This window comes from Cynocephalus volans, chromosome 4, assembly GCF_027409185.1.
Source record: "Cynocephalus volans isolate mCynVol1 chromosome 4, mCynVol1.pri, whole genome shotgun sequence".
Taxonomy (NCBI): Eukaryota; Metazoa; Chordata; class Mammalia; order Dermoptera; family Cynocephalidae; genus Cynocephalus; species Cynocephalus volans.
This window is the reverse complement of record NC_084463.1, coordinates 118,304,886-118,319,427: the sequence shown is the minus strand read 5'-3', so window position 1 is coordinate 118,319,427 and position 14,542 is coordinate 118,304,886. Positions and strand designations below refer to the sequence as shown.

The 14,542-nt window shown below is 39.2% G+C and overlaps 1 protein-coding gene across 7 annotated transcripts in view; it reads left to right on the top strand.

Moving 5' to 3' along the window:
- HPS5 (HPS5 biogenesis of lysosomal organelles complex 2 subunit 2) overlaps nucleotides 1–5,581 on the top strand; it is a 40,827-nt gene extending 35,246 nt beyond the window's left edge. For all 7 annotated transcript variants that reach the window (XM_063093172.1, XM_063093177.1, XM_063093173.1 and 4 more), the window contains exons 21-23: nucleotides 758–864; nucleotides 3,221–3,491; nucleotides 4,808–5,581. In XM_063093172.1, the coding sequence (XP_062949242.1) occupies nucleotides 758–864; nucleotides 3,221–3,491; nucleotides 4,808–4,868 (439 nt within the window). In that variant the 3' untranslated portion in view covers nucleotides 4,869–5,581. The remainder of the gene's footprint in view (nucleotides 1–757; nucleotides 865–3,220; nucleotides 3,492–4,807) is intronic.
- Nucleotides 5,582–14,542: the final 8,961 nt, after the last annotated feature.

The window sequence follows — 14,542 nt, the reverse complement described above, 5'->3', positions numbered from 1 at the left end:
TGATAATGAGGGATGAGACTGGCCAAGTCGTGGGTGATGAGATCATGCAGGACCTTCAAAGCTGGTCAGAAGAATTAACTTAGTTATCAGTAGAGACCCTTTTAGACTTTTTGATACAAAATTACATAATGAAAGTGGAGCTTTCTAGAGATCATTTCTGGTGTCATATGTGAGAAGGATTGGAGACAAAGACTAGGTAGGAAGCTGTTGCAGTAATTCAGGTGTGAGTGGATTGGTGATTAGTAGGGCAGCAAAAGGAGCATGTCCAAGGGACATTTCAAAGGAGAATGCAGTGGGACTTGTTGATACTGGATATAGCAAGTGAAGGAGGGGGAAGAGTCAGGGAGGACTTCCAAGGTTTGTATATTTAGAGAAGAAATATGCTGGTTTTGCATTGAATCTTAAAGTTTATAAAGTACACAAAGCTTAAACCTCTCATAATTGGTGCTTGGCCTCAAATGTCAGTATTTATCACTAGGTTTTGTCTTTATTTTATTTTATTTTATTAAGATCAGGGTTGTCTAATAGAACTTTCTGTGATAATGGAAATGTTATTCTGCACTTTCCAATATGATAGCCACTAGCTATACATGGCCTCTGAGTACTTGAAATATGCATAGGTCAACTGAAAAATGGATTTTTAAATTTTGTTTTCCTTTAAATTTAAATAGCCACATGTGGCTAGTATCTACTGTATTGCAGATCCAGATAAATTCACTGCCTTTTACTTCTTTCTGCAATTTTGGTTTCTTTAAAGTTTCTGGCCTGGATATCTTACTCTCTGTTTGGAGCTGGAGAGAAGAAGAGAGGCCTTCACCAACATTGTGTACCTGAATGATATGAGCCTGATGGAAGGGGACAGTGGTATGTAAATTCCAACTAATTACTCATGGTTGTATTATTTTAGAAGTCACTCCAGACTGGTCAATAAATTTGGTGAACATTTTAATGATCATGTATAATTCTAGCTAGTTGTCAAATTTGTGGAGTTTTTTTGATCTGTACTCTTTGGTATATTATGATATCATAATTAAGAATAAACTACAACAATTTTTTAATATAACGAATGCCTAGTATGTATTAGGCATCATACTGTGTGCTTTCCGTATACTGTTTTAAATGAGAAAATAAACTCTTGGGATAGTTACTGATATTTCCACTTTCCAGATGTTTCAACTGAGGCCCAGAAAGGACAATTAACTGGCCCAAAGTCAGATAACTAGTAAATGCTGGAACTGGTGTTCAGACCCAGGCTTATCTCCAGAACTTGTGCTCAGGTTCTTTTTTAGTGCATCATGTTGCCTTTTACACAGTCAAAAGTTAGAGATCATTAAGATGAACTTAAAGTGGAATAGCAATCAGACTTCCTAAGCCTTTAGAGATATTTTGATACTTTTAAAATAAAATTTTTAGGGTCCAGCCTGTGCCTCACTTGGGAGAGTGTGGTGCTGATAACACCAAGGCCACGGGTTCGGATCCCTATATAGGGATGGCTGGATAGCTCACTTGGGAGAGCGTGGTGCTGACAACACCAAAAGGCTTAAGATCCCATTACCGGTCATCTTTAAAAATAAATAAATAAAATAAAATAAAATGAAATTTTTATCAATCCAACACTGATAAAATGACGATCAGAGGGGCAGGACTTTGACACACTGATACCTGAAGTCTGAGAGTCCATTCCTGTGCTTGGAGAGGTGGTCTTGGTCTGTTTTATATTGCTGTTGTATTCATCTCAGTGCAGAGATACCAACGGCATGCCATCAGGGTCCTTCCCTCAGCAGCAGAAGAACCCAGAGTCCTTCACTACAGCTTTTTTCAGCCCTGTATGTCTGGGAGAGGGAAAATCAGACCAGAACAAAAAAGCCAGTTGACTGGCAACATTTAGCTTCAGATGTAACAGCTATAGTTATGATTACTGAGATCATCTTTGTTTTAGAAATGAAAGAGGAGGGCCAGGTTATTTTGTAGGACTAGAATTATAGATATTTATATACTTCTGAAAAATAACCAGAAAAGTTAAGATATAAATGGTTTGTGTTTTTAAAGTTACAACATGATATGTTTGTTATAGAAAAAGAATTGAAAATTCAGGAAGCATAAAGAAAATAAATATCACCTAAAATCCTCCCCACTCAGACAAAAGTTCTAATAATAATGAGTTATTCTTATTCTTGGTGTGTTAAATAGGGATCTTTTCTTGACACTTCTCTCTCCTTGTGACATATGTCAGTCACTCTCCAAGGCGTGTTGATCTCACTGCCACATATATCTATCTACTTTAGTTTGCTCCACCACCGTCACTCTGATCCTAGCTACTTGTCTAGACTACTGCAGTAACCTCATAACTGGTCATCTGGCTTCCATTTGTGCCCTCTTTTAATCCATTTTCCTTACAGCAGCCAGAATGATTTCTCTTAAAAAAAAAGAAATTGGATTATGTAGCTTCCTTCCTTGAAACTCCTTGCACTTAACTCAGAATAATATCCGGATTTTTAAGCTGGTCCTCAAGGCCTGGCTCTGTCATCTCAACCTCACTACTCATTGCTACCTTTGGGCACTCTAGACTTTTAAAAATTCCTTGAACTCAGCAGGTTCTTTCTTATGTCATGTCGTATTCCATGTTTTCTTTGTCAGAAATGCAGGCTCCTTTCCCCTGCATTCCTGATGCCCCTACTCTCAGTTTGTATATTATGTGGGCCACATGCACATGTCCTCTAAGCTTGTTGCATCTTTTAGCTGTTTAAATGTCACTTCCTCATAGAGCTCTTCTCAGATCCTCCAAACAAAATCAGCCATTCTCTTTAATGGTTCCTTGTTCTTTTTATTCATAGTACTTAGCACAGTTTATAAGTATATATTTATTTATGGGTTTAAGTTCTGTCTCTTTTACTAGGTGATATGCTCCACAAGAGTGCAAGGATTGTATCTGTTTTGTTCATCATTGCATATCCAGTGCCTAGCATAGAGTATTCTATTGGGTAATTACTGAGTTATTGAAAGAATTTTGAGGCTAATTTTGTGGTTTTTCTTTATCATGAACTGTTTATGCAACAAATGTTCAGAAAACAACTCTGTGTTAGGGTAATGAGATTGTGTTCTTGAATATTTTATGTTTTGGTAGTGAGTGTTTTTATAAACAGTTTTGACCATCTCCTGTATGTAGGTAGTGTGCTTAGAGTGGTTAGAGCCAACATTGTTTCTGTGTGTATGTGTGTAGGTTGGATCCCAGAGACTGTGGAGGAATGGAAGCTTCTCCTACGTCTTGTACAGAACAAGAGCACAAGGCCAGCCCCCCAGGAGTCACTAAATGGGAACCTCAGTGATGGGCCTTCCCCCATCAATGTGGAGAATGTGGCACTCCTGTTAGCCAAGGCCATGGGCCCTGATCGGGCTTGGTCACTGCTACAGGAATGTGGTCTGGCTGTTGAGTTGTCAGAGAAGTTTACCAGAACCTGTGATATCCTGAGGATTGCTGAGAAAAGGCAGAGGTAATACCAGTCTGTCATGCCCTTGCCAGAGGTGCTTGGAGAATAGACTTTCAGAGGTAGATGGGACTGTAGAGATCATCCAGTCCTGACCCCTCACTAACAGATGAGGAGACTGAAATTTATATGGTGATTGTGGGAAAAGGCTAAAGCAGTATTTCATTCACAATCATGACCAAGAGACTATTTGGATTAATGTGAATACTCAAATTTGATGTGTACTCAATTCTTTAAGGATATTATTGGTACCAGATACCTAATACTCTCAATCAAGTTTTTTTTTTTAATTGTGGTAAAATATGCATGACAGAAAATTTGCCATCTTAATCATTTTTAAGTGTTTAGTTCAATGGTATTAAGTATATTCATATTGTTGTGCAACCCATTTCCAGAACTTTTTCACCTTGCAGAACTGAAACTCCATGTCCATTAAACAGCAACTCCTCATTTCCCCCCTTTCTCCCAGCCCCGGCAACCACCATTCTACTTTCTGTTTCTATGAATTTGACTATTCTAGATACTTCATCTAAGTAGAATCATACAATATTTGTCTTTTTGTGACTGGCTTATTTTGCTTAGCCTTCCTTTTTAAGGCTGAATGATACTCGATTGTATGCATATATCACATGTTGTCAATGAACACTTGGGTTGCTTCCACTTCTTGGCTGTTGTGAATAATGCTGCTATGAACATGGATGTACGGATAGCTCTACAATACCCTGCTTTCAATTCTTTTGGGTATATTTCCAGAAGTGGAATTACTAGATTATATATGGCAGTTCTACTTTTAATTTTTTTGAGGTACCACCATACTATTTTCCACAGAGACTGCACCATTTTACATTCCTACCAATAATGCACAAGGGTTCCAATTTCTTGACATCCTAGACAACACTTACTATATTCAATTTTTTTTTTTAAAGTAGCTATCCTAATTGGCTGTGAGATTGTGGTTTTGATTTGTATTTTCCTACTGATCAGTGATGTTGAGCATCTTTTAATATGCTTATTGACTTGTATATCATCTTTAGAGAAATACCTATTCAAGTCTTCTGCCCATTTTTAAATCAGGTTATTTGTTTTTTGTTCTTGTAGGAGTTCTCTCGTATTCCAGGTGTTAACTCCCCTTCAGATGGATGATTTGCAAATATTTTTTTTTTCCGATTCTATAGGTTGCATTTTCACCCTGTTGATTGTGTCTTTTGATGCACAGAATTAGTTGACTTTTCAAATCCTCTAAGTTTCTGTAGGTTTTAAGTTTTCTGTGAAGAATGAACAATGACAACTAAATTTGTTTGTTTCTTTCTTTGCAATTTCAGAGCCTTGATACAAAGTATGCTTGAAAAGTGTGATCGGTTTCTCTGGTCTCAGCAGGCCTAGTGGGAGAAGATTTGGCAAGATGTTATGACATTTTGAGAAAAACTGAATCCTGAACCTTCTGAATGCATTTGTTATTGAAGGAAAGGCCCCACCCCAAAACCCTGCCACTTTATTGGGGCTACTTTTGTCAGTGTCTATAACCTTGGCATTTGTGGCTTAGCAACCTCAGTATTTCTCAACCAAAGTTAGATTTTGTAAGGAGTCAGTCCTTGTTTGCTGGAATCAGAGTGTGCATGTTCACAGCTGTGTGGTCTTTATTCTTGCAGTTCAGCAGTATTATTTGCTCGTCCCCAGTGGATTAAAGGGAGTTCTTTTCCTACCGTGGCTCCCATGTTAGGAGCAGAAGCTTCTCATCCTGGTGAGAAGAAGACAGATAATGTTATTGACTGGAATTGAATTCTTTTTATATCTTGTCTGAGGCAGTCTAGAAATTACTGAAAGAAGACCTGGTATGATGGAATTAACGCATAAAATAGGTGAAACACTGAAGATTCAAATTAGAAATTTGAATAAAATGTTCCTATATCTAAATTAAGCTAATTTAAAATATTTTTTTCTTAGTATTTATTTGACATTTTCTAATCTGAAGCAATATATACAACTGACTAACTCATTACTGGAAATGTGTTATCTTTAATCTTTCCTAAACTGAGTAGCCTTAAAGAATTATGCACTTTTAAAAATTATTTTTTAAAAAGCCAAAATAAAAGAAAGCTGAGTACTAATAAAGACTGCAGTGAGTGCTTGTATTATTTAAGCTGTGTAACTAGATTGTTATTTGTCAGGCTTCTGTACATTTACATAGCATGTTATATTAATAATAAACATAAAATATGATTAAAATTTTTGTCTGAACAGAATATAAACATGAGGTTCATTGTGGAGCAATTTGCAGAAAGGTGTGGGTAAACTAAGGAAAGTTTTGGACACATTGAATGATTCAAATAACACAACCAGAGAACAGAGACACAAATTGCTATCATACTTATTACACATGACACCTAGATATGATGTGACCAGATAGTTTTAGAGATTGTCAGAGAAAGGAGACTTCACGAAGCTGCTTAGAATTTTGTAAGTGTGGAAAGCCTTCCCACTACTATGAGTTGGATTTTGGCTGTATTGGATTATGTTGACTGTGAGTCTGTACTGAGGTAAAGGGTGAAAGCCCTCCCTTCACTGTCAGCTTTAGTCATTACAACAGTGACTAAAAGAGGGCCCAGGGGAAATCCCGTGACAAGCAGACTGCAGAACTTGCTCAATTGTGCAGTCATTTCCTGACAGCCCTTCCCAGGGCACATACAGCAATCCTCATTTGCCCAAAGGGTACAGAGAGAAATTTCTAGCATAACAAACAAAAACAAAATCAAATCACATCACTTGAATTTATTTTCCAAGGCAAGAACAACAAAAATCCCCTTTAAACATTTAAATTTGAAGTCTATTTGGATACAAGGCAGTTTTTTTAAAGTACAACTTGTATATTTCACTAGCCTGAAAATTCTAGGCAGACTGTGGTTCTTAGTTGCCTCACTTCTTGTTTCCAGATCTGACTACTGTTTAACAGGGCAACAGGGTGGCACGTGGCTGAGCACTTGTGTTCTGAGGCAGGCTGCCTGGGTTTGAATGTGTGCTCTTTTACTAAATGACCTTCGGGAAGTTACTTTGTTTCTCTAAGTTTTAGTTTCCTCATCTGACAACAGGGATAATAGTAGCACTCATTTAGGGCAGTTTGAGAATTAAATGAGATAATGAATGTGAAACAGGTAGCACAGTGCCTGGAACATAGAGTGAGGTTAGAGAGCTACCTATTAGAATTAAATGAGACCAAACTGTACAGCACAGTGCCTGTGACATGGTGCATAGGTGTTTTTAGCTGTTGTTTGAAAGGTTTGGAATATTGTCATTGCTTCACCTAGTAGTGATCAGATCCATAGAAATTGAATTTATATGAACCAGAGAGAGCAAGAAGACCAAAATTGAAATTAATGATTTCCTTGTATGTATGAAATTTGTCACTGTCTTGATCAAGGTTCTAAACCTTGTAGTCATCCTTGCCTCTGCTTCCTATTATACCCTTACTTCTAATTACTAGGTAAATCCTCTCAATTCTGTCAGTGGTATTTTCCATTAGTCATTGTTTCCCCGTCCTCTATTGCCACGCACAAGCCCACATTCCCATTACTTCTTGCCTACAACATCACAACGGTCTTTAAGTGACTTTTCTCTCTTCACTTCTAAACACTGACATCCCCACTGCCGCTAATCAGTCTCAGCACATTAAAATGTAAACAACCTTAGTTATTACCCAGTTAAATGATTCATAAACCTGGATACACATCAGAATCACCACAGGAGCTTGTTAAAAATACAAATGCCAGGGATTCTGCCCCAAACCTGGAATCTGTAGACTAGGGACTAATTTAACCTCCCTCTACTTGCTGCCCAGCCCCACATTGCTCTATGTTTAGATATAGAGTTATCCTAGTTTATAGATAAACCAAGGCCCCTGAGAAAGAGCTATTGTCCTGGTCTCATGGGAAATTGCAGATCCACTGCCAGGATCCTGTTCCTCTTGAGGCACAGCCTTGGTCATGCCACTTCCCAATCACAAACTTTCAGCAGCTCCCTCTGCTTTCACAGTAAAGCCCAAACTTTTGGGCTTGGCATTTAAGGCCCTCTATAACTTGTTTCCAAACTTTTTCTCAGTTTCAGAGCCCAAGTTTGTCTCCCATCCTGAGTCCTCTGTTTCTTGAATACATGCTACACTTTACCCTGTCTTGTTATGTTCCTGCTTAACCCTGACATTCCTTTTCATCCACATATAGGGAGAGACAAGGACCTTCAGATCCAGGAGGCTCAAAGATCTGCATAGAGATTCAACTCAAAAAGGTCCTCTCTGAGACACATTATAGTCAAACTGGCAAAACTCAAAGACAGAGAATCCTAAAAACAACAAGAGAAAAACACCAAGTCACCTGTAAGGGAGTCTCCATCAGACTAACAGCTGACTTCTCAGCAGAAACTCTAAAGGCCAAAAGACAAGAGGGTGATATATTAAAAATACTAAAAGAAAAAACTGCCAGACAAGAATACTATATCCAGCAAGGATGTCCTTCAAAAATGAGGGAGAAATATTCTATTTCACAAACAAAAACTGTGGTAGTTTAACACCACATGACCAGCCTTACAATAATTCCTCAAGGGAATCCTGCATCCGGAATCCAAAAAACTATAATCACTACCATGAATACACAAGAAAGAACAAAATCCTCTGGTAGAACAAAAATGCGTATGAGAAAGAGAAACTATATCTTAGCACCTCAAAAAACTAGCAAAAACCAAACACAATAAAATTGGAAGGAAGGAACAAAATATATTTAAAACACCCAAGTCATTGGAGAAACACAGGATTTAAAAAAATTTTTTTTGAGTTGGGACTTGATTTGTGATCTAATATGTGGTCTATCCTGGAAAATATTCCATGTGCTGATGAGAAGAATGTATATTCTGTAGTTATTGGATGAAATATTCTATAGATATCTGCCGAGTCCAATTGGTCTAAAGTGCAGTTTAAATTCTACATTTCATTTCTGATTTTTGTTGTTAGAGTCTTTTCTTTTTTTAGCTAGCCTAGCTAATGGTTTGTCTATTTTGTTTATCTTCTCAAAAAAACCCAACTTTTTGTTTCATTGATCTTTTGTACATTTTTGGTGTCTCTGTTTCATTTAGTTTGTTCTGATCCTAATTATTTCTTTCCATCTATTAATTTTGGGATTGGATTCCCTATGCCTGGGAAGTTTTCTGCTGTTATTTCATTGAGTATGTTTTCAATGCCTTTTCCTTTCTCCTTCTCTTCCAGAATATCCATGATTTGGATGTTTGTGTACCTAAGGTTTTCTGCTAGCTCTCTTAGATTTTCTTCATTTAAAAAATTTTTTTCTTTTTCTTTTTATCCACTTGGGTTATTTAGAAAAGATTGTCTTCAAGATCAGAAATTCTCTAGTTGCGCTAGCCTGCTGCTTAAGTTCTTGGTTGTGTTTTTTATTTCATTGTATGAATCCTTCAGTTCCAGGAGTTTTGCTACATTTTTTTAAAGTTATAAATCTCTCTGTAAATTTCCTCCTTCATATCCTGGCTAGTTTTTCTCATTTTGTTTTGTCATCTGACTCTACTTGTATCTCATTGAGTTTCCTTAGGACTGTTGGTCAGAATTCCTTTTCAGTCATTTCAAGGGTTTCCTGCTCTTTGGGGTCTGATACTTGAGAATTATTGTATTCTTTTGGTGGTGTAATATTTTCTTGGTTTTTTATATTTCTATTATCTCTATGTTGATGTCTGGTCATCTGGAGTGGGCTTTGAGGAGAGAGACTTCCTCCTGTAGATGTATTTCATATTGACTGTTGAGTAGGGTATTTTAATATTGGTTCTGGACAGGTGCAGTAGGGTAGTCTCTGTGTGGGTACTTCATCTGTATTTGTTGTTGGAATTGCATGTGAGTGCCTCTGTGGCCTGGGCACTGGGGCACTTAGTGATTCCTTGCTGAGGTTAGTGACACTGTGTCAAGTTGTCGAGGACATGGGCGAGCTTTCAAGTTCTTGGGAGATGCACCTGGTGCTCTATCACTCTTTGGCTGGGGTGGGTGACCCTGGGCAGGCTTGTTGGCACCCTGGCTAGTGCCCCATTACCCTGATGGGGGCACTGGGATATACTGGAGCTGCTCAGTTTGAATGGGTGACCCTACTTGGGGTTTCTCTTTCCTCTTTCCTGCAGGCAGAGGTGCCTCCTGGGTCCTTGCTTCCCCTGGTTGGTGGATGGATTGGTGGTGGTTGGGAATTTTCTTCCTTACTTTATTTGGCTATCCTGGATTTCTGGACTCTCCAGGGATTCTGTGTGTGTCTCTTACAAGATCAAGGCAGTTGCGTGGGCTGTACCTTTACCTCCCACCCCCAGGTGCACTACTACAGCTTAATTCCCCCTGTTTTGGGGCCACTGGGTCATGGGTCTGTGCTCACTCGCCTCTTTTCCCAGGCTCTGCTGGTGATCTTCCTTGTGTCAACGCAGCTGAGTGGTAGGTAGGCTGAGTGCACAGCAGGGATGGCTGCTATGGCGGCAGTCTGCCCTTGTGGCAGTGGTGGCTGTGGCAGACCACCCACACAGCAGTGGTGTGTGTAGCAGCAGTGGGCCACACAACGGTGCGCTTCCCTCTTGCTGTCTGTAGGCAGGGGCTACCCTCGGCTCATGAGGTCCCTGTGCTCCTCAGAAAGTCCATTCCAATCAGCACCCACCAGCAATGGAGGAGGGAACCAGAGAGCCTGAGCTTGTGTTTGACCCACTCGGAGCCAAGTCCTCATTGCACACCTCACAGAAGACTTTTCCCAAAATTGTTTAAGATAATTAAGTGAGAACAAAACAAGCTGTGAGACCCACTCTATTGCACTTCCTATTGTTAGAGCTAACCTGTGTAACAAAGATATTCCAAAATGCAGAAGTTCAAGGACTATACAAATTTATGTCTTACTTAGTTTGTGGTGAGTATTCCAGCTGCCAGGGTCTTCAACTCCATACTGTTGTGAAAGTTTTCAGAATCAAAATGGAGTTGGTTTTGTTAAAAACCCTGAAAAATAGAGCCAAGGAAAGGCCATGAAGGGGAGGAGTTCTAATGCACTTACTCCTGATAATAAGAACTATCCCAAAGGACAGTATAAGGCCACAACCTTGCTCAAAGGTCATCGCAACCTTAACTAGAATTACTTTTGCAAGGACATCTGCCCACCAACTGCCTGTCCAGCTTCAGACTGGTATCACCCTTTTATTGATCTTTGTAGCCAAGAATAATTATCCTCAAACAGTTATGTAATCCTCCATTATTTTTTCTTTAAAACCCTTTGTCTTCTTTTACCCCCCTGAATACACACGTAGTTTACTATGGCATATGTATTCACATTGCAATGCCCTATTCCTGAATAAATATCATTTTCTTTTAGAGATCCTCTCTCTATTTAGGTTGGCACCGTCTTTTATGTTCCTTCCAAGTTGTTGCTCTACTATACTTTAGACTGAATCTTGCTACTCAAAGCATGATCCAAGGACTGGAAGCATCAGCATCACCTGGGATCTTGTCAGAAATGCAAAACCTCAGACTCCACCCTAGATCTACTGTGGCAGTCAGGACCACTTACTCAATTTGTGGGAACCAGTGTAAAATAAAAATGTGGGGACCCTTGTCCAGAAATTAAGAATTTCAAGAGAGTGAAAGCAGAGTATTAAACCAAGAGCAGGGCCCTTTTAGGCTCAGGGCTCTGCACAACTGCACAGGCCTCACGTCCATGCAGCCAGACAGTTTACTAGGAAAAGCTATAGAGCCACGGGATTGAAAACACTGATAAAATGTCACTGAACTCGGACTTTGCCCACTAATATCAGAAATGTATTAACCTGAATATTCAGATTGATAGTAAGTGGAGAATCACCTATCTGAAATGATGTATTATTACCTGGGAAAGATGGGAAAATGACAATCTGGGAGTACGTCCTCTGTATTAAGGACATGGTAGTGCTGAGCCCTCTGGGAAGAACTACCAAGCAGGAATTCTCCAGGCTTCTCTTGCTATTCCTATTTGTTCCACTGGAACAGGATTGACTTAAAATTACAGGCTCCTCATGTCAGTACAGTAGTGCTGTTGTGTTGTTCTGCATTGTTATTCAGGAAGTTCAGTGGTTTCAGACTTCTGCTAAACGAAGAGGTGGGAAAAGCTGGTTTTAGCTGTGATCTAGATCTAAAGTTACTGTTTCCAACAAGAGGGGATATTTCAGCTCCTTATTCCTCCACATGCCACATAGAACCTGAGGGGACAGAACCCTGGTGTGTGAACAGGCAGGTCAGACAAATCATTTCAAATACCTTTTCAGACCACAATAGATTAAAACTAGAAATCAATAACAAGCAAACTCAGGAAACCATACAGATATGTAGAAATTAAACAACATGCTCCTGAATGACCTTTGGGTCCAAGAAAAAGTTAAACATAAAATCAAAAAATTTCTTGAAACTAATGAAAATAAGACACATCATTGAAAACCTGTGGAATATTGCAAAAGCAGTGCTAAGAAGGAAGATTATTGCAATAAACACTTAATCAAAAGAATAGAAATATTTCAAATAAACAACCTAATGCTACCCCTCAAAGAACTAGAAAAACAAGAACAATCCAATCAGAAATGAAAAAGGAGATGTTATAACCAATACCACAGAAATACAAAGAATCATTAGAGACTATTATATACAGATATACACTAAACAAATTGAAAATCTGGAAGAAATGGATACATTTCTGGACACATACAGACTACCAACATTGAACCAAGAAGAAATAGAAAACCTGAACAGATGAATAACAAGCAATGAGACTGAAGTAGTAATCAGTGGTCTCCCAACAAAGACAAGCCCAGGACCAGAGAGTTTTACTGCTGAATTCTACCTAAACTTTCAAGAGGAATTAATATCAATTCTCTTCAGACTATTCCAAAAAATTGAAATAGAGGCTATTCTCCCACACTCATTCTATGAGGCGAGCATCACCTTGATACCAAAACCAGACAAAGACCTGAGGCATGGAGCTGGGGACAAGACCCCCCCCCCCCACAACCAGGCACACTGCTAGTGCCAAGGAACATACCAAAAACATCACCTCCATGAGGGTGGCCCACCACAGCCACCACAATAACCATGGCTGCTGTGAAAGCGGCTAGACACCACAACTGCCATGCAGATGGTCTACCAGCCACTGGAGTGCATTGACACAAGGAGAGTCACTAGCAGAGACCAAAGAAAAGAAGAGAATGTCTCTATCCACAAAGCCCATTCCAGAGTGACAGAAGAAGCATCTGTTCTATGATAATATTGGGGGACCTGAGCACATCTCTCAGCATTGGACAGATCATCTAAGCAACAAGTCAACAGAGTAACCATTACTCTTTCAGAAGGAGAGAAGAAATCTAGGGTAATTAGAGTGGGGAAGGGGCAGGGAGAGGAGGAGGGGGAGAGATTGGACAAGGGGCATAAAGAATAAGTATGATTTGTAATAATATATATACTAGTAATATTAATTTGATCAACATATGTCAACATTGAACCCCCAAAATACGTGTAATCAATTATGATTCAATAAAAATTTAAAAAGATTAAAAAAAAGCCAGACAAAGATACATACAACAAAAAAGAAAACTACAGGCCAATATCTTTGATGAACATAAACACAAAAATCCTTAACAAAATGTTAACAATCAGAATACAGCAACACATCAAAAAAAATTATACACCATGATCAAGTGGGATAAATCCCAGGGATGCAAGGATGGTTCAACATACACAAGTCAATAAATGTAATACAACACATCAACAAAATTAAGGACAAAAACCATATGATTCTCTCAGATAGATGCAGGAAAAACATTTGACAAAATTAAACATCCCTTTATGATAAAGATTCTCAGCAAATTAGGTATAGAAGGAAAGTATCTCAACACAATAAAAGCCATATCCACCATCAGTATCATCCTTAATGGGGGAAACCTGAAAGCTTTTTCCTTAATAAAAGGAACAAGACAAGGATGCCCACTCTCACCCCTCCTATTTAACATAATATTGGTAGTACTAGCCCGAGCAATCAGGCAAGAGAAAGAAATAAAGGGCATTCAAATTGGAAGAGATTAAGTTTGGAATTAAACAGGAAGAAAACCTCTTAGACTTTGCTATGGTCTGAATATTTGTCTCCTCCAAAGCTCATGTGAAAATTTGATTCTCAATGTGGTAGTGTTGAAAGGTGGGGCCTTTAAGAGGTGATTGGATCATGAGGACTATGCCCTCATGAATGGATTAATCCACTGATGGGTTAGTTGATAAATGGGTTATCATGGGAGGGGCACTGGAGGTTTTGTAAGGATTGCAAGTGAGCATGTTAACATGCTCTTGCGCCCCTCTTTCCATGTGATGCCCTGTGCCAACTTGGGACTTTGCAGAGGGTCCGAACCAGGAAGAAGGCCCTTGCCAGATGTGCCCCCTTGACCTTGGACTTTCCAGCCTCCCAAACTGCAAGAAATAAATTTTATTTTCATTATAAATTACCCAGTTTCAGGTATTCTGTTATAAATGACAGAAAACTAATACAGACTTCTAGCCCAGATCATTCAGTGCAGCCCAGCTTATCAGAGTTCTGCTTTGAAGTCTGGAGCCCAGCTAACACTAAAGTTGCTGGTCATTGCCCTTGGAACTTATCATCATTGGAGACCTTGTGTGTTGTAGTCAGAATTGAAACTGGGGGAACAGACCCCCTGATTTCCCCTGGCTGCACCCCTGACCCCTGCCAGAGTGGGCCTCAGCTAGGGATAGGGGGAGATAGCAAAAAAATCTGTTTGGTCAAGCAGGATGGGCTGAATTCCTAGGAGTAGCAATACATTCCAAGTAACAATAAGATGAGAGTTGAGTTAAACTTTTGCTTGCTGGTAGCTGTTAACTTCCCTCCCAGTACCCCTTGTTCCTGTAATGTAACTATAAGTTGATGTCTGGTTTACCATCAAGTGGAAGAGATGACCCAAAGATCACCAGGAGAATTTATGAATTTATTTTGCAGAAGAGAAGGAAGGCTCTCAAAAAAATTGCAACCACTAGATGA